At 41.1% G+C, this 26431-nt stretch overlaps 1 protein-coding gene across 3 annotated transcripts in view; it reads left to right on the top strand.

Moving 5' to 3' along the window:
- The window catches only part of SYTL5 (synaptotagmin like 5), a 66707-nt gene that overhangs the window by 8909 nt on the left and 31367 nt on the right, over positions 1-26431 (top strand). For all 3 annotated transcript variants that reach the window (XM_064497718.1, XM_064497712.1, XM_026104121.2), the window contains exons 2-5: positions 9195-9410; positions 20597-20712; positions 22187-22319; positions 24580-24705. In XM_064497718.1, the coding sequence (XP_064353788.1) occupies positions 9195-9410; positions 20597-20712; positions 22187-22319; positions 24580-24705 (591 nt within the window). The remainder of the gene's footprint in view (positions 1-9194; positions 9411-20596; positions 20713-22186; positions 22320-24579; positions 24706-26431) is intronic.

Below are 26431 nucleotides of genomic sequence, written 5' to 3'. Positions count from 1 at the left end.
GCATAGCTCACACGACTGGAGTGCTGCAATGGATGGGTACAGGCTCTTTAGGTAGGACAGGCTGGGACAGTGAAGAGGGGTAGTTGCCCTGTATATGAGTGCGCGGTGGGAATGTGCAGAGCTCTGCCTTGAGACAGACGATGAACCAGCTCAGAGGTGCATTAGTGGGCAGACCAATGTGGGAAACAGTGTGGTAGGTGTCTGCTGCTGACCATCTGATCAGGAAGTAGGTGAGACCTTCTTCAGATAAGTAGAAGCTGCCCTTCATTTGCAGAACCTGCTCCTCAGGGGCTTTACCTACCCCAGTGTCTGCTGGAGGGACAACACAGCAGGGCACAGGCAATCTAGGAGGTTTCTGAAGTGCATTGACAATAACTTCATGACAGAGGTAATGGAGGACCTGGCAAGGGAAGATGTTCTGCTGGACCTGGTACTTGCAAACAAGGAAGAACTGGTCAGGGATGTGAAGTTAGGGGGCAGCATTGACTGCAGTGACCATAAAATAGTCAAGTTCAGGATCCTGAGAGGAGGGGGAATAAGCAAAAAGTAGGATCATAATCCTTGACTTCAGGAGAGCAGAGTTTGGCCTGCTCAGGTACCTGCTTAGAAGGATCCCATGGGAGATTCTTCTAGAGAGAAGTGGAGTCCAAGTGGTTGATGTTCAAGGATCATCTCTTACAAGCTCCAGAATGGTCCATGCTGCCAAGCAGGAAATCAAGCAAAAGTGGCAGGAGGCCTGCACAGATGAACAAGAAGCTCCTGACTAAACTCAGACGTAGAAAGGAAGCATACAGGAGGTGGAAGAAGGGACAAGTGACCTGGGAGTAATATAGAGACAATGTACAAACATGCAGGGATGGGGTTAGGAAAGCCAAAGTCCATCTGGAGTTGAATCTGGTGAGGGACAAGATGGCCAATAAGAAAGGCTTCTACAGGTACATCAGCAGCAAAAGGAAGGCTAGGGAAAATGTTGGCCCACTGCTGAACAGGAATGGATGACCTGGCAACAAAGGACATGGAGAAGGCCAAGGTACTCAATGCCTCCTTCACCTCATTTTTTCCTGGTAAGACCTACCTTCAGCAATCCCACGCTCCGGAGTTCAGTGGGAAAGCCTGCAGCAAGGTCGACTTACCACTCTTGGTGGAGGAGGATTGGACTAGGGAATATTTAAACAAACTGGATATATGCAAGTCTATTGCTCCTGATGGAATGCACCCACAGGTGCTGAGTGAGCTGGCCGATGTCATTGCCTCTCTCTATAATCATTGAAATGTTGTAGCGATGGGAGAGGGTTCCAGAGGACTGGAGGAAAGCAAATGTCACCCCTATCTTCAAGAAGGGCAAGAAGGAGGATCTGGGGAGCTACAGGCCAGTCAGCCTCACCTCACTCCATGCGGAGGTTATAGTGCAAATAGTTCTGAAGACGCTTTCCAAACATATGAAGGAGAAGGCGGCAACTGGGAGTACTCAGCATGGATTGATGATGAGGAAATCATTCCTAACCAACCTGATAGCCTTCTAAGATGAGATGACTGGCTTGGTGGATGAGGGGAGAGCAGTGCATGTTGTTTAGCTTGACTCTAGTAAGGCTTTTGACACTGTCTCCTGTAATAGCCTCATAGACAAACTGATGAGTTGAAGACTGGATTAGTGGTCAGTGACATGGATGGAAAAGTGGCTGAACTGCCGAGCTCAGAGTGATCAGTGACACAAAGTCCAGCTGGAGGTCAGGCACTAGCGATGGCCCCCAGGGGTCAATACTGGGGCCAATACTGTTGAACCTCCTCATTAATGACCTGCATGATGGGACCAAATGCACCCTCAGCAAGCTTGCAGGTGACCCCAAACTGGGAAGAGTGGCTGATACAACAGAGGGCTGTGCTGCCATTCAGAGGGAGCTCAGCAGGCCCCAGGAGAGATGGGCAGAGAGGAACCTCATGATGTTCAACAGAGGGAAGTGCGAAGTCCTGCACCTGGGCAACAATAACCCCATGCACCAGTACAAGCTGGGGGCCCACCAGCTGGAGAGCAGCTTTGCAGAGAAGGACGTGGGGGTCCCAGTGAACACCAAGTTCACATGAGCCAGTAATGCACCCTTGTGGCAAAGGCAGCTAAGGGGCCGCATTAGGCAGAGCGTTGCCAGCAGGTCAAGGAAAGTGATCCTTCCCCTCTACTCGGCACTAGTGAGGCCACATCTGGAGTGCTGGGTGCAGTTCTGGGCTCCCCAGTGCAAGAAAGACATGGACATACTGCAGTGAGTCCAGCAAAGGGCCACAAAGATGATCAAGGGATTGGAGCATCTCTCATATGAGGAGAGGCTGAGAGAGCTGGGACTGTTTAGCCTGAAGAAGAGAAGGCTCAGGGGGATCTGACCACTGTTTATAAATATCTGATGGGAGAGTGTAAAGAGGATGGGGCCACACCACACCACCTCAGTGCTGCCCACTGACAGGATGACAAGCTATGGGCACAAACTGAAACACAGGAAATTCCATGCAAACACGAGAAAACACTTCTTTACTGCCAGGGTGGTTGGACATTGGAATCAGTCACCCAGAGAGGTGGAGGAGTCTCCATCCCTGGAGATATTCAAAACCTGACTGGACAGAGTCCTGGACAAGCTGCTCTAGCAGACCCTGCTTGAGCAGGAGGGCTGGACCAGATGATATCCAGAGGTCCCTTCTGATCTCAACTATTCTGCGATGCTGTGAAAAGTTGCATCTTCATAGGTCAAAGCATGATGTGGAAAGCCTGGATATTAAAACAGATGATCATAAGCGACCTCGAAGGAGTTATGGCCAAAACTCACTGTTTACTATTTCAGGTTATTAAAGATAGCTTGTGTGAATCAAATGGAACAGAGAAAAAGGTATTCATAATTTTAGGTTTGTAAGGTGCAGGAGTCAGTCAAACCTTGAAGGAGAGTGCCATGCACTGGCTTTATTCAATTCTGAATTCAGCAGATGCACAGATCCTTATACTGTGTAGTCTCTGAAACAGAACTATCAGCTGATAATGTAGGTTTCTCACTTTTAAAACAAGAAGCTTGCTTATTAAGATTGACTTATATAAAGCTGTTCAGAAGATTTCTCACTTTTAAAACAAGAAGCTTGCTTATTAAGATTGACTTATATAAAGCTGTTCAGAAGTTTGGTCACTTCTTTTTAGATAATGTGTTAATGAAGGCATTTCTTCTGAAAAAGAGAACAAATCTGTCATATTACTGAAGAAACAGGGTTTGCACTAGGTCTTGATATACTTCGCATAAGTCTTGCTGTGATATTTGCTAGAGTTGGATCTGCATGCAGAAAAGCATGGGAAAGCAGATTTCTACTGGCATTCTCTTTAGCTTTAGACAAGTAGGGCTTGTCTTCTGTTTCTGTTTTCTCCATGAATAAACTCCGTTTAAAGGCAGTAGATTTGCTGAGGTATTTGTGATGATAAAATCTAAGTGACCATGTTTTAAAGAAAAGTATATAGCCAACAAAGCACAATAATGGCAGTGCGCTACATAAATAGGTACTGCTTATGCATACAAGTCTTGATAATGATGTATTTTGGAACCCTGTGAAGTTGTGCAAAACTTCATCTACGTGGTTTTTATACTTGCAAGTAAAACCAAGGCCATATAACATATTCTGTAACTCTTGTCATACCTTGCTCTAATTCTTGTATGTCATTTTGAGAACACTGTAAATCTCGAATTTCTCTGCAGTTATTGATGTTTTCTGTATCTGATAATGTCACTGTTGCAGACTTCTGCCTTTCATAGCATTGGAGAGTTGCAGCATGGACAGGGAAGGAGCTCATGCTTCAAGCACTTTGGCAAGTCCTAGCTGTTCTTTTGTTCTGTGTTTTTTAAAATATGATTTCACTGAGTAGGGCTATGCTGAATGCCTGTTTTAGCAATGAGGCATGTAATGGTGGGTGCATTTAGTTGTACAAAAATTTCCAAGGACCTTAGTAACGTTTGGTTCAGAACACTGTAAGGATTGTTCTTGTGGATGCTGTTCATCCCCTAACACTGCTACTTATCATAAGAATTTTCCCTATTAATAATTTGAATACGTTCTTAGTTATAACTGGCTGTTCCACTGAAAAGATGTGGCTTTATGTCTAGGGATAATATTTATCTGAGAAATTAAGTCAATCCAGATGCATTTATTTGGCCGCCCTTCTCTGCTTTTTGTGCCACTGAAATATTTTTCCTCTCCTTGCCTGTGTTTCCAGGAATCTAGAAGGACCTGGAGCTTTCAGCTGCTTATCTTCAATTCTGCTATTTGCATTTCCTCCCTTAATATAGCTTGTTCTTAGTGAATAACAAATGCACCGTCTTTACAGGAACCTGATCCAGCTAGCTGAAGACAATTTCTGTGTTCCAGCTGAAATAAGAAATAGAAAAATTCAATGTTACCAGTTGTTATTGTACTGTAAGAAGCCCATGGACTTTGATGTTTTTTTCTTAGCCCACAGATTCTGAGGTCTCTCAGGTTTCAGTTTGGGGGGGGGGGGGGGGGGGGAAGCCTGTCCCTTGTGGTTGCAAAGAGGAGCTTGAAGATATTGAAGGACCTGAATATAAAGGTTGTTTATTTTGAGCATTGTGTGTTGAACCAATCATATGGTTCTGGGGGTAGAGGGTTTTAAAGGGGTACAAAAACTCCAGATTTTCAAATGCTTGAAAAGGTTGCCATTACTCGCTGATGGGGCAAGGCTGCCCCAGCTCCATGTCCCCAGGTCCAACCAGTAGCAAGGCTGAACATATATTCCTAGTAGGCACCCACACAAACACACATATGTACAACATACATACATGGCCAGCCACATAAATCAACATGATGCACACAGAACAGAGAGTTCCTCACCCAGGAAAATTGTTAGAAAGGAATTTAATAAGAAGCCAGGACACAGAGTACTGATCAGACACAGAGCATGGCCAGACAAGCCTACTGACCAGTTGCCTTTACACACAACTAGTCCCTTTTATCCCCTTATCCCTCTATTTTCCCATGTTCGTTCCTCCCCAAATCACCTAGATCCCTTCCTTTCTCTGCCTTTGATTCTTCCCTTAAAGGTCCTGTGATAAGTCTTGTGCAATCCTGAAATATTCTTCCTCTGCATCCCACAATGCATCCCATACCCCTAGAAAGTAACCTTCTTCAGCCCAAAAGGGAGAGCCACTCCCATTGACTCATCTTGCTGGGTTTCACAGCAGGCTCTTCTGTGACAGCTGTGGAGAAGCTTGGACAGGGTGTTTCTTCGTCTGAGTAGGTGATTTGGGTTCTCTCGTCTGCCGTTGTGCCTCTGCACTCTGTGTTTGTGGAGATGAGCCCTGGATGTGTTGATGATGGGCCTGGAAGTAGCAGGGGCAGTTATAATTTGGGTTCCTTCATCTGCCGTTGTCTCTGTGCTTCTTTGTGCTTGCGGATATGAGCTTTTACCACATGACCTAACATGAGTAAAGTGTTTTGACTGATTAAGGACACACAGAGCAACCAACCAGTCAGGAAGGGGGAAGGGAGTCAGAGAGGATTTTGTGTGGGGAAGCCGAGGAAGGCTGAATCTGCCTTACAATATTTGTTTGTTTAACTTAGAAGTAACCTATAGTTGTCACCTCTGCATCTGTAAGTTAGACCACATGTTTGAGCTGATGTGTTTGAGAAGGGGGTAGCAAAAGTGGAGTGGATGGGATGCAGAAGAGGCCATTGGAAGCGAGAGGAAGTCCTGGGGCTCCAGTGGGAAGGTGTGTTCCTTTCTGCTGTCAGCTTAGAGTGGGGAAGTGGGTCAGATATCAGTGGGGGCGGCTGAAGGGGCCACACTAAGGCTATGGTCCAGGTTGCGGGTGCAAACTAGGTCTGCCCTTCCTCTTCTTAGGTCCCTGTTTTACAGACTCAAAAGTCTCCTGGTGGCAGCAGTGTTGGCCATGGCACAGCTGCCAACACAACTCTGAGCACTACTGGGAGAGTTGATGCAATAGGCCCAGTGTAAGTGGATCATTTCAGCAAACTCTAGGAAGACAAAAAGTAGAGGGGCAGGAGCACCAAGCTTTGGCCAGATTAAGAATTCCCACAGAAGAAGGGCACTTAGCTCTGGCAGGGAGGGCTTTGGAGGTGAGCTTGGAAGGTGCTGTATACCTTTCAACATGTAAAAGCACAGTCCAGTCTTAAATTGCTCTGAAATCAGTGAGTCCTAAAAGTGGCTGTACTAAATTAAAAGGGCCATGTAGTCCAATACTTTGTCTCTGAAAAATTCACACTGCTGAAAGGGGAGACAGTATATCACCAAGCATTTCGTCAGTGTTTGATGACATTTAGTGAAATGTAAGTGGCTGTAACCTCAGTGATAATTAGATGTCTTCACAAATACGAAAAGGTACTCCATGACAGTTGTGATTGAAGTAGATGGATGTGAGATCTCTGTTAAGATGGTGTGGTCAGGAACCTTCCAGTAGCAGTATTATTATTTTGCCTTAAATCTGAATCCATTTAATGAAAGATAGGCTTGTTTGGAAGGTATATCCAAGCAAAAGGAGGGGAAAAGTGGTGATCTTCTGCCTTCACTGTGCATAATGGCAATGCTGCAGTGCAGTTAGCAGTTGCTGTTGTGCAGGTCACCTGTCTGTATTTGGAACTGTCTGCTTGCCAGAATAAGGAAGCAGAGATGGAATTACAACTAATCATATCTTTGCAGGAAGTAGGTAGACATAAGATGCAATCAACAAGCTACAAGAACAATTAGCAAAGTACCAAGAATGCTCATAAAACCTGGATGGACTTTTGAAGGTTATGGTATGGGAGAAAAGCTGTTGGGCTTGAATATGGAAAAGAAGAATCAGAAGCAGAACGCTGCAGAAAGAAAGAATCACTCTTGGCTAGAGGCCAGCAGAGGATTTGTAGTTGCTACCTGGAGGAGGTTGCTAGCTGTCAGAGGTTGACCAGGTGGCTGCAGAACAGCTGTTGTTCATGGGATCCCACTGGGAAGCAAAATGCTAGCCAACTTTGTAACATGGCCATGTATCCACAAATAACCTAATTCTTTCAGAGCTTAGTCCCTGATGAATCATTACCAACCTGAGTAATGTTCCGGGCCTCCTTCACTGGGGTTGCAATCCATTTTTGGTTTTGTCCTCTGAAAGTGTTTGTTTTCTTCCTGCAACATTTTTACTGATTTTTAAGTGAAGGCACTATCCAGGTTTTTTAAATCCCCCCGAAAGCATGTATGCGCAGAGACTGTGAGTTCAGTTAGCTGCTGTGCTTTGTGATAGGGGGACTCTGGATGCTCATGGCTAATGGGAGTGTGTGAAAGAGGGCACTAGGGATGTGGTGGGGGACAGCAACACCCAGGCATGTTAAACTGGAAGAACCTAGCAGCTGTTGAGTTGGAGCTGTGGTAAGAAAGTATTCTGAGGTACACCGGAGGGCAGGAAGGGGTTGAAAGAGTGGAGGAGCTTGAGGTAGGAGGGTTTTTATTTTTTTGGAAAGTCAGGAGAGAGGCTAGAGAGAGCAGGGGGACTGTAGGTTTATTGAAAAGGTTCCCTGGGATAAGAGGGGCCTGGGGTTGAGTGGTCAGGACTTCAGTTGAGAATTGTTTAGAGGACACAGAAGTTTTGTCAACATACAAGGCTGCATTAGCAGTTGAAGATAGCGATTATGCCCTCTATTCAGCACTTGTGAGACCACTTCTGGAGTACAGTTGTCAGTTTGGGGCTCCGCAGTACGAGAGAGACATTGACATACTGCAGCAGGTTCAGAGGAGGGCCATCAAGATGATTAGAGGGCTGGAGCACATGACACAGGAGGAGAGGCTGAGGTTACTAGGTTTGTTCTGCCTTGAGAAGAGAAGGCGAAGGGGAGACCTGACTGCTGTCTTCCGCTGCTGCTGTTTCCAGCTTTTTAGTGGGAGAAGATGGAGCCAGACTCCTCTCGGAGGTGCACAGTGTAAAGACAAGCAATGGGGACAAGCTGGAATGTGGGAGATTCTGGATGGATACCAGGAAGGTTTTTGTTTGTTTGTTTTCATTTTTATTTAAACCATAAAGCTGGTCAAAATCTGGAACAGGTGTCCAGAAACACTGTGGACTTTGTATATTTGGAGATGCTCAAAATTCAATTGGACAAGGCGCTGAGCAACCTGACCTGGTTGGCTCTACTTTGAGTGGGGGGCTTGGATTGGGTGACCTCCAAAGTTCCCTTCCAGCCTACATAGTTGGGGGGTCAGGGTGGGAGGGGGTTAGAGCTAGAGGCTCTGGTGTGGGAGAGAAAGGTCTAGAGTAGAGGTGAGGAACAGGAGTGCAAGGAGCTGTTGGTAAGAGTTTTGGGTTGTGATGGGGCCATGCTTGAATCCCTGGGTTTGAGAAGATGGACACTGGAAATTGCCTGTCTTGTCTTCCTTCCTGATTCTCTCTCTTCACAGTGTTCTTTTTTTTCTGTTGGAAATGTAATAGTTACATCTCATGTATTGTTATTTTCTCTTTAAGGACCTGACTCATGCACTGTTGAAATTGGAGCCATCAAAACTAGGTCTTACATGCAAGTATTCTTATCTTTCAGGTTCAGTGGCAGAAGTGGTAATACACAAGTCACACTATTTAAACAGACAGTCTTAAGTTTCTTAATTAGTGGTGCTCTGGTGTGGGGCCACATCTATTTAGTTTTTCTTTTTTTTGTAGCAATTCTTTGAATAGCCAGTGCAGAGCGGCATATACAGACCTAGCTAATTCTACACCAGCATGGTACTAAAGCCACATTAATTACAAGAAAGATTTTATTGTTTTCCTTCTGTGGAAGCACAAGATCGTTTTGAGCTGCAGTCAGCCTGGGCTCAGCATCACTTGAATTATTGATGAGGGACAGGCAAAGATGGTTTAGCAGTGGTCCAGAACCATTCAGCCATCTGCAGTCACTGATACTGATCTACCAAAAGGCTGCATATTTTCTTCTTCACTGCGTGTCTGAGGGGTGGAGTATAGATTTATTTTTCTTTATCATATATCTGTCTGAAAATACAGTGAATATATAAAATATATTTGTATTGTACCTACTTGTGTCTTTTAGTGTTTAGCATTAAATCTTAATCTGTTAAAAATTTATACAAATTACAAGAAGACAGAAATATTTCCTGATCTCCAAAATGTTTTACCTTAACAGCGCTCAAAACCCAGTTATATCTCCAAATTAAATATTTTATTTTCTTCTAGGAAATTGAAAAATGAGCTGCTGGAAGTGAGACGGAAAGGTGGAAACCGTTACTGTCAACAGGACAGCAGCAGGATCTGTGTTCGCTGTCAGAAAAACCTGGGCCTAATCTTTGACAGGGGAGACCTGTGCCAAACCTGCAGACTCAGAGTTTGCAACAAGTGTCGTGTCATGGGAACTGATGGGCAGTGGAAATGCTCAGTGTGTGCCAAGATTGCGTAAGTTGTGAAGCTTTTATAAATACATTTGGAGATTACCCCACTATAAGTAACTTGTGCTGGTGTTACTGTTTTATATCCCTTTAGCCCAAGAGCATACACATAGCAGATACACAAGGGAAGAAGCTTATCTGATGTTTTTATTTGCTGCACTACTTCATAATATCTTTTTTCCAGTTCAAACTAGATTTCTTTCCTTCTAAAGAAAGCTGCAAGCATTGCAGCTATTAAGCTGCTGGTGTGGAAGGCCTGAAAATGATGGAAAATCAATCATAGAACAGTGACAGTCTATTCACATTATTCAGACACAAATGTAAGAATCAAATAAAAACAAAATTAAGAACCAGTGAGGGCAATATGTTCTGGCTAATGTGGTAGGGGGATTTGTAAGGAAACAGATGTAAAAATTATTTATTTCATATATAGTTTGGAGGATATAAAACTTGGAGGAATAATTTGCATGATTGGAATATTAATATAGGAGTTTGTAGCTTGACTCAGTAAAATAATCATGAAAGAAAGGAAATAGTCTAATAAATCTAGTTTACATGTCCTAATGTAAGAACTGGATGGTATAAGGACAAAACTTGATAAAGTACTCTTGTTAAAAGGGAAAAGAACAAGGATAATTTCATGGAGAGAGTTTTTTACAGGCCACCAAACGTATGAGATCAGGAAGAAAAGGCTTTTCTTAAATGTTATCAGAGACTGAACCCAAATTGGTAGTGATGTCAGACTTTGGCTACCTAGACAGTTAGCGAAAAATGAATATAGCAGGACACAAAGTTTGGCGTTTATGTCTTTTAACTTTAGCTTTAGCAGTTTAATATCTGGTTTTAGCTAGATGCCTTAGCCTTCTCTATAGTTGGTGGGGGTGCATCTGGAGGACAGTTTGTCTCATCTCTTCTAAGATGGAACATGTTGAAGTAGTTGGTTATGTGAAGTGTTTTCAAAATGGTAGGAGCCTGGCTGAGCTCTTGTAGTTTTGTTCAACCAGTTCTTGAGATGATTTTGGCTCTGTGTCTTTCAGAAACGATGGGTCCGGGTGAGATGACAGAGACAAACGTAGTATTGCTTGTTAGAAATGAAGAAAGGGAGAAGTAGGGATTTGTTGGCCTTGTCAGGTTACCTATAATTTCTCAAAAAATACTGAAACAAATGATGACTGTGCTGTTTGAAAGCACAGATGACAACAGGGTGATGAGTAAGAGCTGGCTAGAGAACAAATAATGTCAGACCAATTTAATTTCCTCTTTTGATAGGGTGACAGACCTCATGGATAGAAGAGGAGCAGCAGATGCCCTATAACTTGACTTCAGTGAACCTTTTGATGTATTCTCTCATGCCATTCTCATAAGCTTATAAACAAGAGAGGCTATGCCCTGAAATAAATCCTGTCAGTGTGATTGCAGAGCTGCCTAGAGAACTATGGAGCTCTGTTCTCAGAGCAGTTATCAGCATCTCACTATCAAAAAACCAGTGGTGTTGAGCAGAATCTTTCCTGGGTTTTGTACTGTTCCTTATTTTAGTTAAGGACTTAGATGCAGTGGACGAATACGTTGATTATACTTGCAGGTGACATGAAACTGAGAGGTGCTGCAAGCGTGTTGAAGGATGGGATTAGGATTCAAAGTGATGCTTACAGTTTGCAGAACTGGTTTGAAGAAAAAGTAGATGGTGACTCCCCGAGGGCATGTGCAAGTACTACACTGGCAAAAATAATCAGCTGCAGAAACAGAGAATGAAAAAAATACTGGCTTATCCAGATGTTCTTTAGAAAAGGATCTGGGTATTGTATTGATTCAAAAGCTGAATATTAATTAACAGTTTTGTGCTTTTGTAGAAGAGTTGGGCATCACATAGGAATGTAAAAACAGGATTATGGCCTGTAAAGCACGTGATGCAATCCTGTTTTATGCAGAGTACTATGCCCAGTTTTGTATAGCACACTTAATACTTCGTTATTTCAAAATACACTTCATGTTGGCCAACTGCAGAAAGTTCAACAGAAAATAGTGATCAGAAGCCTAGAAAATACAGTATGCCCACAATAATGGAAGGAATCAGTGTCGTTCGGCCTAGGGAAGAGAATACTGGAAATAACTGAGTTTTAGATCTGCTAAAGGCAGCTGTATTGAGGGAGGAGTACAGTCTGTTCTACATACTTGCTTGGGATAAGAAAAGTAATATGGTACTTAATTGCAGTGAAGGGATTTTGGTTAGGTGTTATGAAAAGTCTTCAATGGTATAACTTGGAGAGGTTGCAGAATCTTGGGGTTTTTTAAAAGCAGGTTGGATAAACCTCTCAGGAATGATGATGTCAGTAAAGCTGATCCTGGTTTTGGGTTTGGAGATGGGCTAGGTAACTTCTCAAAATTTATGCCACCCCTATTTTTGTGACTGTATTGCATCCTGTATGCTAAGCAGCGGTCCTAGCAATCATCTTGACAATGATTTCCATTTGGAGCCTGTCTCTAAGTTATTACAAATCACACTGTGATTTTAGAGTTCTAAAATGTTGTCCATGTTAGATACCTTTATTATTTCATTCAAATCTATCTTCTATCCTTTTCTGCTTCATTTAACAGAGGGTTTTAGCAAGACTGTAGTGACAGCCAGTGATATATGAAATGCCTTGTACACTGTTGAGAATATGCAAAGAGATCACAGAATCACAGAATGGCTGAGGTTGGAAGGAATCTCTGGAGATAATCAGAGTCAGCTAGAGCAGCTTGCCCAGGATTGTGTCAAGATGGCTTTTGAGTATCTCCAATGAGGGAGAGTCCACAGCCTCTCTGGGTAACCTGCTCTAGGGCTCAGTCACCCTCACAGTAAAGAAGTTTTTCCTCATGTTCAAATGGAACTTCCTGTGCTTCAGTTTGTGCCTACTGCCTCACGTCCTATCACTGGGCACCACTGAGAAGATTCTGGCCCCATCCTCTCTACACCCTCCCTTCAGATACTTATACACATTAATAAGATCCCTCCTGAGCCTTCTCTTCTTCAGGCTGAACAGTCCCAGCTCTCTCAGCCTTTCCTCATAGGGGAGATGCTGCAGTCCCTTCATCATCTTTGTAGCCCTTCACTGGACTCGCTCCAGTAGTTCCTTGTCTCTCTTGTACTGGAGAGCCCAGAACTGCACCCAGCACTCCAGATGTGGCCTCACCATGGCTGAGTAGAAGGGAAGGATCCCCTCCCTTGACCTGCTGGCAACGCTCTTCCTAATGCAACCCAGGATACCATTGGCCTTCTTGGTCACAAACGTACATTGCTGGCTCATGTTAACTTGTTGTCCACCAGGACCCCCACGTCCTTCTCCACAGAGCTGCTTTCCAGCAGGTCAGCCCCCAGCCTGTCCTGGTGCATGGGGTTATTCCTCCCTAGCTGCAGGACCCTGCACTTGCCTTTGTTGAACTTCATGAGGTTCCTCTCCACCCAACTCTCCAGCCTGTCCAGGTCCCTCTGAATGGCAGCACAGCCCTCTGGTGTATCAGCCACTCCTCCCAGTTTTGTATCATCAGCAAACTTGCTGAGGGTGCACTCTGTCCCTTCATCCAGGTCACTGATGAATAAGCTGAACAATACTGGACCTAGTATTGACCCCTGGGGGATGCCACTAGCTACAGGCCTCCAACTAGACTCTGCGCTGCTGATCACAACCCTCTGAGCTCTGCCATTCAGCCAGTTCTCAATCCACCTCACTGTCTGCTCATCTAACCCACACTTCCTGAGCTTGCCTATGAGGATGTTATGGGAGATAGTGTTGAAAGCCTTGCTGAAGTCAAGGTAGACAACATCCACTGCTCTCCCCTCATCTACCCAGCCAGTCATTCCCTCACAGAAGGCTATCAGATTGGTTGAGCAGGAGTTCCCCTTGATGAATCCATGCTGACTACTCCTGATCACCTTCTTGTCCTCCACATGCTTAGAGATGACATCCAGGATGAGCTGCTCCGTCACCTTTCCAGGGATGGAGGTGAGACGGACCGGCCTGTAGTTCTCTGGGTCCTCCTTCTTGCCCTTCTTGAAGACTGGAATGACATTGGCTTTCTTCCAGTCCTCAGGCAACTCTCCCGTTCTCTATGAGCTTTCAAAGACGATTGAGAGTGGCCTAGCAATAACATCTGCCAGCTCCCTCAGCACTTGTGGGTGCATCCCATCAGGGCCCATGGATTTGTGGGTGTCAGGCTTGCCTAAATGATCCCTAACCTGATCCTCCTCGACCAAGGGAAAGTCTTCCTTTCTCCAGACTTTCTCTCTTGTCTCCAGGGCCTGGGACTCCTGAGAGCTAGCCTTAGCAGTAAAGACCGAAGCAAAGAAGGCATTCAGTAACTGTCTTCTCAGTATCCTTCGTCACCAGGGCTCCTGCCCCATTCAGCAGCAGGCCCACATTTTCCCTAGTCTTCCTTTTGCTATTGATGTATTTGAAGAAGCCCTTCTTGTTGTCCTTGACATCCCTTGCCAGATTCAACACCAAATGGGCCTTGACCTTCCTATTCCCATCCCTGCATACTCTTATGACGTTCCTATAATGCTCCCAAGTGGTCTGTCCCTGCTTCCATCTTCTGTGCACTTCCTTCTCCTGTCTGAGTTTTGCCAGGAGCTCCTTGTTCATCCATGCAGGCCTCCTTCCTCCTTTTCTCGGTTTCTTGCTCATTGTGATGCACTGCTCTTGAGCTTTCAGGAGGTGATCCTTGAATATTAACCAGCTCTCTTGGACCCCTCTTCCTTCTAGGGCCCTATCTGATGGGATTCTTCCAAGCAGGTCCCTGAAAAGGCCGAAGTTTTCTCTCCTGAAGTCCAAGGTTGCAATCCTTCTTATTGCCCTGCTTCCTCCTTGCAGGATCCTGAACTCCACCATCTCATGGTCACTGCAGGCAAGGCTGCCCCCAGCCTTCACATCTCCAACCAGCTCTTCCTTGTTTGTTAGTACAAGGTCCAGCAGTGCACCTCTCCTCGTTGTCTCCTCCATCACCTGTGTCAGGAAGTTATCATCAGTGCTCTGCGGGAACCTCCTGGACTGTCTGTGCCTAGCTGTGTTGTCTTTCCAGCAGATATCAGGGTGGTTGAAGTCCCCCATGAGAACTGGGGCCTGTGATCATGAGGCTACTTCCAGCTGTTTGTAGAAGGCCTCATCGACTTCCTCTTCCTGATCGGGTGGCCTGTAGTAAACACCCACAACGGTGACACCCATGTTAGCCTACCCTTTAGCCCTTACCCATAAGCTCTCGACCCGGTCATCATCCACCATTATCTTCTGTACAGACTATGTAGAAATGAAGGTTGGGGATTGGATTTAACTAAGATACCTATCAATACTTACATAATTCTAGTTTAAATTCATTCAGTTCTGCTTTCCTCTGTCTCATTTAAGTCTTCTGCAGAGAAAATTAGGATTTTTAGGCCTCTTGAAGTATATTTGAAGGAGGATTTGATTAAGTTAATGCAAATAGGACCATTGGCCAGATCGCAAGACAGAAGGCAAGGAAAAGAGAATGGGAATCCAGTGTTAAGAGACAGTTATGCCATATGAGTAGGAAACAGAAGGCAGAAGAATAGGAGGAAGGAATTTTTTTTTTAGTTATGTAGAACTGATCTGCATACAGCATTCAAGTCTGTCAAGTTGGATTGTTTCACCACAATACTGGCTTTGCAAAAAGTGTTGGGAATTCTTCCCTTTTTTCCCCCCTCTCCTTTTCTTTTACTAGCCTTGAAGAATGAGAAGTAGTTGATTTTGATACCTGTATAGACACTAGCACCGGCTGTGCTGTTCCATTATCAAAAGGGAGTCATGCTGTTGTTATTGTGAGACTCTTAAAAGGTGGGGGGAAGGATTCATGGCCTCTTATGTGCTCTTTCAGTTTTCGGTGCTCTACTAATTCTTGGCTATTCTGCCAAAATTGTCCACAAGAATGTCTCTAAGTGCCACTTAGGATGATGGTGGTAGTGGTAACATGTTTAAGTGCCTGTTATTTCTGTGGGTGTAGTAGATAATTATGTAAGTATGGAAGCAAGTCTTTTTGAACTGTTGGACAGGCTGTTGCTGCACTGCACTATGTCAGTGAAGAAGTTCTGATCCTGGGTTTTGAGTGTGCATTTTGGAAGAGGTGATTTTTTTTTTTTTATTGCAGGTTGACGAGTGAACATACTGCAGAAGTTCCCTGAATCACACAGATAATCTAAAATGATTGCTGAAACAAAGAACATCTGTGGCCATAAAAGAAAGTGTGAATAACATATGCCAGCTCCTGCTTGTTGTTTCATTTTGACCTTTCTTTCTTTTTGAACTCCTTGAGTCCTGCATACTCATAGCACAGGAGTTTGGGGTGCATTTAATACAGCAAAAGGACATTCTATCACATAGCTTGTGATCAAATTTTATCATTGCTTTATCATTTGTGGTGAGTTTATGTCCAGCTACCAGAAAACCTAGGAAAAGATGAAGGCAAATCACAAATATACTGACTTGAGGATTAGGTTGTTTCAAAATATACATTTTTAAGGAAATGGTAAAATAAAGTGTTATTTTTCAAACAAATAAAAAATTACATGGTAGCATAATGGTAGCTGTAGGGGTGAGATACCAGTCTGTTTAATAATAAAACACATTTATCCATTTATCTATTTCTCAACCAGAACAGCTTAATCTGACAACAAGTGGATCTCACTTCTCCCCTCCACCTTTCAAAATAAGCTTTTAAACATTCTTTTACCATGTCTCTTAAGTCAGACGTGCCGGAAAAACAGCTTATGGTGGTGGGGAAGCTCATTACAGCACATTAATTATATTTCAAAATCCTTTCAAAAACATTTTGTGAAGCTGAGGAAAGAAATCTGAATGTGAAAAGTAACAGTTTTTCATCGGTATTTTTATGTATACCAAACTCAGGCTTATATATAAATTGTCTTAGAATTTACAATTACAAAAGAAGAATTTTCCACTTGAATGTGCATAAAAAGATTTTTTTTTTCCATGAGAGTTACTACTATCTAGGATATAAAGTTACAAAATGAAGAATTTAAAGGTGAAAAAGTGTTAGAGCTAAGTCTTATCTCATATTCTTAGTTCTGCTGTTGCCGAGGGTAGAGAACAAGATTTATGTATGTGATGATAAATTTCATGGGTAGTGACCATTGCTGTAATTTTTAATAGGGTAAACTGAGCCTGTGGATAGTGATGCAGTTGATGATAGGGGAGGTTTTCTACTTCATTCTCTGCATACAAGGACCAACTGTCCTCATCAGGTCATCAGTAGCTTTCAGACATAGGTGTAGAAGAGAAGCTTTCATCATGGTCACTTTTCCGTGCATGTTCTTAAAATAAAGTTTGGTCAGTTTATGTTTTAAGCTTGGCATGTAAAATGGTGTGAGTGATAGGCTGAGGGAAATCAAAATTCTTCAAACAGTCTGCTGGCAGGGTTATTGCTGCTGCGTGTATTTCTTATTACAAGTATGTCTAGAACAATTTGTTTATTTTGATTGAATTCTTCAGCAAGATAAAATGCTTAGTTGGCCTACTCTATTACAGCAGAACAGCACTGTAATGGGCATTTTATCTTCATCTTTGAAATAATTACATTGTCTCAAAGTGTCGTGAAAATTCATCAGTATCTTTGTAACATTTATGCACATTAGGAGTCTAAAAATAGAGGCATTTGAAATGTCCTAGTGTGCAAATGTTCTTTAGCTTTCTTGTCATTTTTTTTATTTTAGTAACTTATAAGGAAGTTTGTTTGCCTTGCTTTTTTTATGGTGTCACAAATTTAGTGGCCTCACAGCATATTGAAAATGCTCTGAAATTATTATATGTTATAGAAAATATTCTGTGAAATCAAATGCATACAAAGATAAGTGTGTATGTTTTGGTGTCTTTATATATGAGATACTTTTTATCAAGCCTCTGGTCTTGCAACGTTTTCCTGGTTTCACTTCTCAGGAGGAAGTATGGTATTTGAGCAATACCGGAGGGAAAGGAAGCTGGAGTAAATCTCTGTCTACCCTACTGGGCATGTAGGTTAGGCTGGATGGCCAACTTGACAGTGAGGCATCAATAGCCTATTTAACCAGTATTTTTTTCAAATGAAATGATTAAAAATAAAAATTGAGACTTTCCATCTCAAAAGAAATTTTTATATTTGAACATTTAACCATGAAGTATCTTGCAGGAATGAGAGTGGAAAACAAGTGGCAGAGTTCTTGGCAGGGCTAGGCCACAGGTTTTCTTTTATTTTGAAAATGAGCAGTGTGTTAATGAAGATAATCTGTTCAGTAGGAGGTCATACAGCAAGAAGAACCATACAACCCTCAAGTACTCTCTTTCACATGGTTGTGATTAATGTATAAGGACCTAGCTGAAATCTGAAGTATTCTATCCTAAATCTAGCTACTTGAATGTGATTTTCTTAAATATCTTCCTAGCCATTTTAAGTATGGGAAAGAGCAATCAGGCAAAAGTTGTTACTGTTGCAATTTATAACTCTTTCTTTCTTGCCTGCTAAAACTAGTGACTTCTGCATCCGTCCTTCACCCTGGAAGGCCCATCTAAACACGGTTGAGGTAGAACATACTTTTTTTAGCATATATATATATATTTTATATATATATTTTATATATATTCTCAGTTGGCACATAGCATATATATATGCTTTCCTTTCCTGAGAAAGGAAACAGAAGTAAAGGAAATGCATGCCCAAACTATGAATTAGATGTCACTATGCAACTTGGACCCACTTTAAAAACAACACAGAATAAACCTCCGAACTCTGATTTGTTGTACTACTGAGTATACAGCCTTATTTCTTTTCCTGCTGGAAAGATTACCTAGATGGAAAGGGTTCATATAAGTTCTGTGTCAGAAGTAGAAGAAAAATGAGTTATCTCAGCAGAAAAGACAGTCTTCCTTTGTCATAATTATAAATGCGTGAAAATAACATTATTGGAAGATGGTTTAGGTCTAGTTCTTCAATTTTAATTACAGAACGCCAAATACAATTATGAAATTCAGACTTTAAGTCAGAGGTTTAAGCAGTCATTTAATCTGAATTCATTTATATTTATAGGTTTAACAAGAAATGTTTCTGTAGTTATTTCTGAAATGTATGAATGATTAAGATACTGGGAACTTTAGTCTTTCTGTGAATTGTTCACTGTACGTGAAAAATACATTTACATATACTCCATCCTGTACTAGTGCACTAGAAATTCAAAGGTATGAAGTTTAAATTTTCCCCCTCATCTCATTAAAAAGTGATATTTTTGTGGAGATCATCTGTTAGATAGGGACTTTTCCACAAAAAGGACTGCCAACTGAACTCAAGATCCCAAGACTGAAAGTAGCACTGATGATGATAAAGACAAAAAATTAAAGTGAAGGTTGAGGCCTTTAAACCTGTTCCATCTGAGACTTGCAATGGCTGGCTATTGATGGATTTTTTTTTTCCTCTTCACTGTGTGTAAGAGTAGAATTGGCTAGACAGGTGAAACATTTGACTAAAGACAAGCCAATATTCACTTTATTTGCTGTGTTTCATGTATTGGTTGTGGGAGTTATTTTTGTTTTACAGGAGACCTGCTTCTTCCAGTCAAGTTTAAGATTAGACCATTCTGAATGCTCTGTATACTTGGTGGAGGGAGCAGATTTGGTGTAGGCCTTCTCAAAGGAAACAGTGCCAAGGAATTGGCAATATGACTTGCTGTAAACCTTGGCATAAAAAAACTCAGAGAAGTGCATGCTGTAAATGAGTCATGAAAATACACATTCAGAGGAAAACTGTTTTTCGTATTAGCCGGGAGGTGCATAGTTTCTGGTGAAATAAATCCTTTCCAGTGCTTATGTGCTTAACAAAAGTCATTAAAAAAAACTCTGTGTGGAAATGTAGGGGTTGTGTTTAATTCCTTGGCATAATGCCTGACTGATTGTGATGATGAATTATAGGGTATTTTTTTGTCACTAGGAGTCTTCAGAAACAGGATAAGGCAGTAATGATTTATTACCACATTTGTGGGCAAGTGTTTTGAACTTTTTTTTTGCCTGTTTTACTAGAATTGAAATGTGCATGCATGATTCATAAGTAGGTGAGAAAGAAGAGATGATGTCAGGGTCTTTTTACCAATGGCAGGATCCTATTCTGTAATTTTTTGTCTTTTCCCAAGTCAAAATCTCCATTGCAGGCATGACTCAAAGTGATTTAACAGAGAATATACTGATCAGTGCTCTAAATGCCTCTGTAATAATTTTCATGCCCAAAGGACTAGATGATTTCTTTTCTAGTATAGGCTTGCAAATAAGTTTTTCTCATTGACTGTAAAGTAGGCAGGAACATACGTGAAGATAAATCAGTTGGCTTTTTTTTTTTTATTGGTTTGAATATTCGTAAGTAGCAGCTTTTAGTCATCAGCTGTACATAGTGGGGCAGTAGAATTGGCGATGTTTGAGCATAATGAAACTAGTACACTGAAAGGCTAGCAATTAGCATAAGAAACATATCTATGGAAAACAGCAAGGCCAACACAGGGATTTTTTTATTGCCATTATAGGCAGGAGGATTTGAAAACTTTCCGGTTACCCCAGAAAAAGCAGCATTATCCAAAACAGTAGCAAAGACAAAAGTTCATTGCTCTGAACCTCAGGCACATAGCTAACTTGTACCAGTGCTGTCATTTGAAGAGATTATGTATAGAAACAGCATGTGAAACAAAGGGTATTACATTAAAAATATGTATGAACTTGCAACAAAATGTATATAACCAGGTTGGATTAGTGAACTGCTGACTTGTTTGGCAGGGTTTTTGCTTTTTATTTGCCCTCCATCCATTGTGGTTGTTTATGCATCTGTTGTCTTTTTGAAGAGTTTGAAAATTGTAGAGTTGAGCAGTTCACTATCCAAAGGAAGAGGGAGAAAGTACGTATTATTACATGTTTTTTTATGGAAATACAGTCAGAATGGTTGAAACACTTTTTTCTCAAGTAAATTTTTATGTGCTGAAAATTATTTTTTATTCACAAAGCAGGATGATTTTTTTTTACTACGTTTGTCCTTCTGTCCTGAGTTTTGCAGTCACACAGATGTCCAGAGCTCATGAGCATGATGAGCAGATGATGATCTAAGGGTTTAAGTAGCAGTTTTGTTTGGCCAAGTTTTTTAACATGCATGTCTTCCTGGATTTTTTTCTTTTTCCCCATATAGACAGCTGAGAATAGTGACAGGTGAATGGTTTTTTGAAGAGAGAGCAAAGCGCTTCAAACAATCCAATCTCCTTGGAACTGATGTTGTCAGACAGTCTATCCTGCGTAGATTTCCAGGTAATGGTAAGGACCATGAAAAAGAGGTTCACTGTTTATGCTTAATACTTTTAAACCTTGTTTCCAGAGTGTTTTACTTAGTCTGTATTTCATTCTTCACTGTAGAATGTGCAAGTATAATCAGTATTTTAATCTTAATTTTATACTTGGGTATTATTATGCATTGTTTATGGATGACTATTATATAGGAAAGGTAAGGTATAGATGAGTGAGGAAGTATCTCTGTGGAGATAGAGAGCTGCTTAAAATCTCACCATCCAGACAGACGGACAGTATTAAAATTCAGCTCCAAAGTGGAAGCAGAGGCTCTAAAAGTTGATTCTCAATTCCTCCCAGGAAGTTTAGCTGTATACAGAGATATAAAACTAGCCATTCGTCTTTGCCTCTCCTATTTAATTATATTGGTGGTGAGTAAAAAGTATAATTTGATTTTCTTTTTTTAGCTCCGAATAAGGAAAGCTAGATGTTAACTCGTGCTATCTGCTGGAGCATGAGTTACATCCTAGACTACCTGGTGTCTCTCTGCTCTCACTTGACTTTCCTTTTGCCCAGCCATCTTTAATAAACTACCTCTGCACTCTTAGGTACAGAAGAAGAGTGTACCTTACTATTAGTTACAAAAACCACAGTCTACTGTCCTGGTCTAGCACAGCAGGTCTGCCATGGCTGGTACCTTGCCTGTTACCACAGGACCGTTGGTTTAAGAATTAAGAGTTTTTCCTGCATGCGGATGCTTTGCCCTCCACTGAGCTACTTTACTCTGCACACAGAAGCTTTTATTTAGATAGTCTGTTTTCAGAGGTAACATTTATCACTTTCAGTAGGAAGACGAAGGCAGCTGGCAGTTCTTAGGAGGAAAGAAAGGTTTACTGCCATTGGAAAAATATCTGTTGTAAGTATACTGCTTGGCAGAATGCTGATCTTTCCAATATCAGTGTGCTTCAGAAATTATCAAACTGGCATGTCTCTAGGTCCTTGATTTTCAGTCATTTAAATTATGCAACCTGTCAAATTGTATATTTTGTGTTTTGTTACTATATGTTTACATTTGATAGTCATTTTTTGGAAAAATGGTTTATATATTTTTTTCTATTTTAGTCCTAGCTGAACAAACAATTTTGATTTAGAAAATGTTCTTTCGTTTAACACAGAAAATACTTTACACTGTAAAATTATATTTGAAGTTCCTTTGTTGTTAAGTATGTTCTTTGTCAGTGACAAATTCAGAATGGAATGGAATTCAATGGAAAAGCTGATAGCAAGAAACATTTTGAACTATTTAAAATTTATTTTCTTTTTCTGAAAAGCAAAAACAAAGAAGCTCCCCAGCTGTTTCTGTATGATATTTTACCATGTTTTTATTTAATATTGTAAAACGGAAAAATCTACTTTTGCGGGTCATATTTGACATGTGCTGCCTTTTTTTCTGTAAACATTGGTTTTGTCATTCCCTCCCCCCCCCCCCCAATTGAAGATACAGTTTCCAGTAAGGATGAAGGAAGAATGTTTAAAGATCAGCCCCAGGAGAATGCAGAAAAACGTCCAGATACATCAACCTCCTCCACAAACGGGCATAAATCTATCTTCAGCGGACCTAGAAAGATAGGGTAATGACTTTTTATTTTGGAAACTGAAAAATCAGAATGCAGCTGTGTATGGTCAGATGGATTTTTTCTTTAGTCTCTCCAGCATTCCATATCAACCCAAAACTTCCCAAGGTTAGAAACAGTTCTCATTTAAAAGCTTACTATGATTAGACTACTGTCTCCTAGGAAATGCAGCAGTAATTATTCTTCAGCTGTAAAGGTAGTAGAAAAAAAGGCAGTTTTACTCTTGGATTCTTGTTGTTTATACTTTGAAGTAACAGGATGTCCCTAAATGCCGGTCTACAGAAGAAGCAGATGCAAAAAAAATAGTATTTTGAGGATTTATTTGTATGTGTACAGGTTGATTCATTTAACAAGTCATGTAGTCCATTAATTTCCAGCTCTGTAAATGCAGTCTAACAATAAAAGTAGTGCTCCTTTCTTTTGTGCCTGACAGGGAATAAACAGATTATGTTGCTGGTTGTTTCACAGTCTTGGTGACATGTATAAGCCCAGTTAGGCTATGCTGTTATGGGAGTGCTGACTTACTGTGAGGGGAAATGGGCAGATGCATTGAATACATGGTTGCATAGGTGGTGTCTGAGCATAACTTGAGGCTATTGGGTGAACAGGAAGAAAACTCAGATGAGCTTTCAGATCCTGGGCAGAACTACATGGGCTGGTAATTGGCAAAAATTGTTTCTGTTGGTAGCAGAGCAATTTTTATTATGGATCCTGAATATAGGGTGGGTAGGTAGCTTTTTACATCTGTGACTGTTTTCTGAGTAAGGAAAGAGCTAGACTTCTGGGGAGTGCCAAAAATGGAATTTGTTGTTCCAGTCACTCAACTTGAGTGATTTCTGTCTTTTTTTAACACTGGAAAAATAGCATCTGAATGCCTCTGAGTTCTCAAATCACGGTGAAGGAAGAACGAGTTTAAGGAATCTACTTAGATGTTACTCTACATCATGGTAATTGGTAACTATAGTGAGCATTCATTAAAGTTTACTTTCATAGGAGAGTTGATGCCTGAAACATTGTTGTCCGTGATGTTGATTTGGAAGTATGGATTGTCAAAGCTACACTTTGTGCAGTGACCTGGATCTAGATGTAATAAGGGGCACAGGTGTAAGCTAACTTGTTACTATATCGTCTCAGCAATTCTTGGGCCCACATCTTCATAAATATTTGAATGTTGATCCCACATTGTTTTTACTGGGTGTTACTTTAGAGGACATGCAGTAGTTTCTGTACTAATGTGAAATCTAAGTACTTACCTAATGCCAAAGTGTGTCCAGTGAGCTTGGCAGTATTCTACAGTGTATTCGCTTTCTGGTCTTGCAGGTCTAATCCTCTCTTCACTTAAATCCTTTGTGCAGATCTGTTAGTCATATTCACCTATGAGAAACAAATCTATTTTTATTATCTGTTATCTATTTTTAGTGGTTTTCAGTCTTTTTCATTTTGTGGCCTGAAACATGTTTTTCAGTGATTACATTCCCTGTAAAAGCAAATCTAATGCTACAGTCAGTAGGCTTGCTTTTCCTGGGTACTTTTTGTGCCCTCTGTTAGAAGTAGTTCATTATTCCTCCTCTTCCTCCCTCAGGTTCCACATTCATTTATCTCATGAGTCAATTTGTATAAGTGAAACCATTTTGGGGCCTGCTTCTACTGATGTGCAGTGTTATGGAACACCTTAACATTCTATTGTTGTTTGTGAGTCAGTGAAGAATACTATCACTTTTCAAAACTTTCTTTTTTGTCTTTTTAGATCACATCCTGCAGGGCAGAGGGTGGTGTTATGTTTTTGGAAAATAGCATGTTCAGGGCATTGTTGCATGCAATTGTAGAAACTGCAAGGAGATTTTTAAGAGAACATATACTTAGTATATTTTGGTAGGAGAAAATACACACACTTACTCAAACAAAATTGTGTTAGCCTTTGCTGTGACTATGCTGTAAAAAATAAGAGTTTTCACAAAAAAACACTCCTGGTTCAAAACAGGAAGTGGTCCTGTTGAGTATGAGGGATGTTTTGATGTTCTGTGTCTTAAAAAGTAGTTTTATAGTAAATATGATGCTGCTGCTTTTTGTAGGAATCAGTCCGGTATCCAAGTTTGGCACTCTGTTCACCATTATATCTAGAGTTGTCATTAGTTTGGATAGATGAAATGAGTAGAACCTGCACATCCCTGTAATTCAGTCACACTGCTGTTTCCTGGGGGGAAAAAAAAAAAATTGCAGCTTTTAAAACATTTTCTTTTATTCCTGTTTTCATCAGGAAGGTAATTAGGGCAGTCACCAAAGGAGAAATTGCAAATACAAAAGATGAAGATGGAAGGAACACATTCTCAGAAGCTGAAACACAAAGTCTGTGCAGTGACAGATCAACACCTTTTTCTGAGAGGTGAGCAGCAGAAATTTGATAATAGCTCATACTGAGATTGACCTAAGAGTGTGTGCCAGTCCCCTGAGATGCATTTTGTCTTTGAATGTTCAGCATTATTGCAATCTGAGAAGCAGAATTAAAAAGAACAAAACAAAAGATCTCTGTCCAGGCAGCTTTTCTCTGTGTGTGTTTGGGTGGTGATTGCTGTTACTGCTTTGGTTTTCGTTGTCTGGTTTTAATTAATCCAGCTGTGTTCGTGTTGCAGAACTGAGGGCCTTTGTTCCAAAGTTTATCTTTGGTAATGGTAAGTTAATTGGTTAAAATTTATATTTCCTTTTTCAAAAGCTCTGTTGCCCTGCTCTTTCCATGGTTGTTGTCCACATTATTTCTGATAGAATTCCATTGATCGTTCCTCTGGGCCTAGGAGATCTCAGTCATTGCCTCTATAGACCACATTATAAAATGACACACGCAACATTCCCTTCATGACTCATTTCCAAAATGAGGCCAAAAATAGCCTACTTTTTTCTTGTTCAGTTGGATAAACTATACTAGATACAGACCCATTTTCTTTGCTCAAGGGTGCACACCTAGAAATCTCACAATCTATATTGAAAAATAATACCATTTTGGTGTAAGATCCAGTAGAAATTTCCAGTTTTAAAGAGCAGTGTTCTTGAGAGACTCTAAATAGGTATATAGGAGCACTAGGACATTTCAGTACATCCTGGCAAGTTCATTTCAAAGGGTGTCAGGTAAAGGGAACATCATTAAGTTTAATTTGCCCACATTTAAGCCTTCTTATTTAAGCAAGAATTTGTTTCCCTTTGTGTTTTTGAATTGTAGACAACAATCATTGGTTGTTCTGCAGCACATCTAAAGTTGATGGTGGCAGTTTTCCTGAAAGTTGACCATTTGCATTTATTCGTTCTGAGCTGGCTACTGTAGAACTTACTAGCCAGATCACCTTTAAAGCTAGTCATCATCTTTAATCTGTATGCAGTTCAGTAAGTTTCCACTAGGTAATTAGGCCTTCTATATCTAACCAGATTCACAGGTGACTTTTATGAGACCAGGAGTGGTATTTTTGCTGTTTCTCTGGATTTGTTTTGCTTTGTTTTCTTTTTTGTTTTGTTTTTGATTGAATAGAGATGAGTGAAAGCTCCAAGAGACAAAAACTTGGGAATCCAGTGTTTGTGCTCCTTAACACTGGGATTATGCAATGTTAAGCAACTTTCTCTAATACTTGAGCAATATAAGGACAAAGGCATACTTGTGAGAGATCTGTGGAGCAGGTTTAATGTGCCAGAGACTGCAAGAAATTTATCATGCACCTCACCGTAAATGAAGTGAAAAAAAATTTTATTTTTTTTTAGTGTGGTAGAATTTACCACCTGATGAGCAGTCTACAAGCTTAGAAGGATGGATAGGAAGTTGTCTGTAACCTTTAAAAATAGCCTTTACGTTTGGTTGCCTTGCTTGACTTTTCACATAAAGCATCAATTTCTAGCTTTTGCCCAGAGCCAGCGGAATTTATTAAATTAAGTGTGTTGAATCATTATGGCAATTTCTGTCTCTACCAATCATCTCAGCCTGACCTGGCCAAATCAACGGCCTGTGTCAAAGTACACAGTAACAGAACTGTGTTGCCAGGAGATGCTTTTAGTAGGGGGGCTGAATTACTTTACTGTCTACAGAAGACATGGCACTTTCTTTATATTAGTCTTTGGAAGGATTGAGGAGC

This window comes from Dromaius novaehollandiae, chromosome 1 (assembly GCF_036370855.1).
Source record: "Dromaius novaehollandiae isolate bDroNov1 chromosome 1, bDroNov1.hap1, whole genome shotgun sequence".
NCBI classification, from domain to species: Eukaryota; Metazoa; Chordata; class Aves; order Casuariiformes; family Dromaiidae; genus Dromaius; species Dromaius novaehollandiae.
Note: the sequence above shows the minus strand (reverse complement) of the source record. Positions and strands in the feature narration are given on the sequence as shown.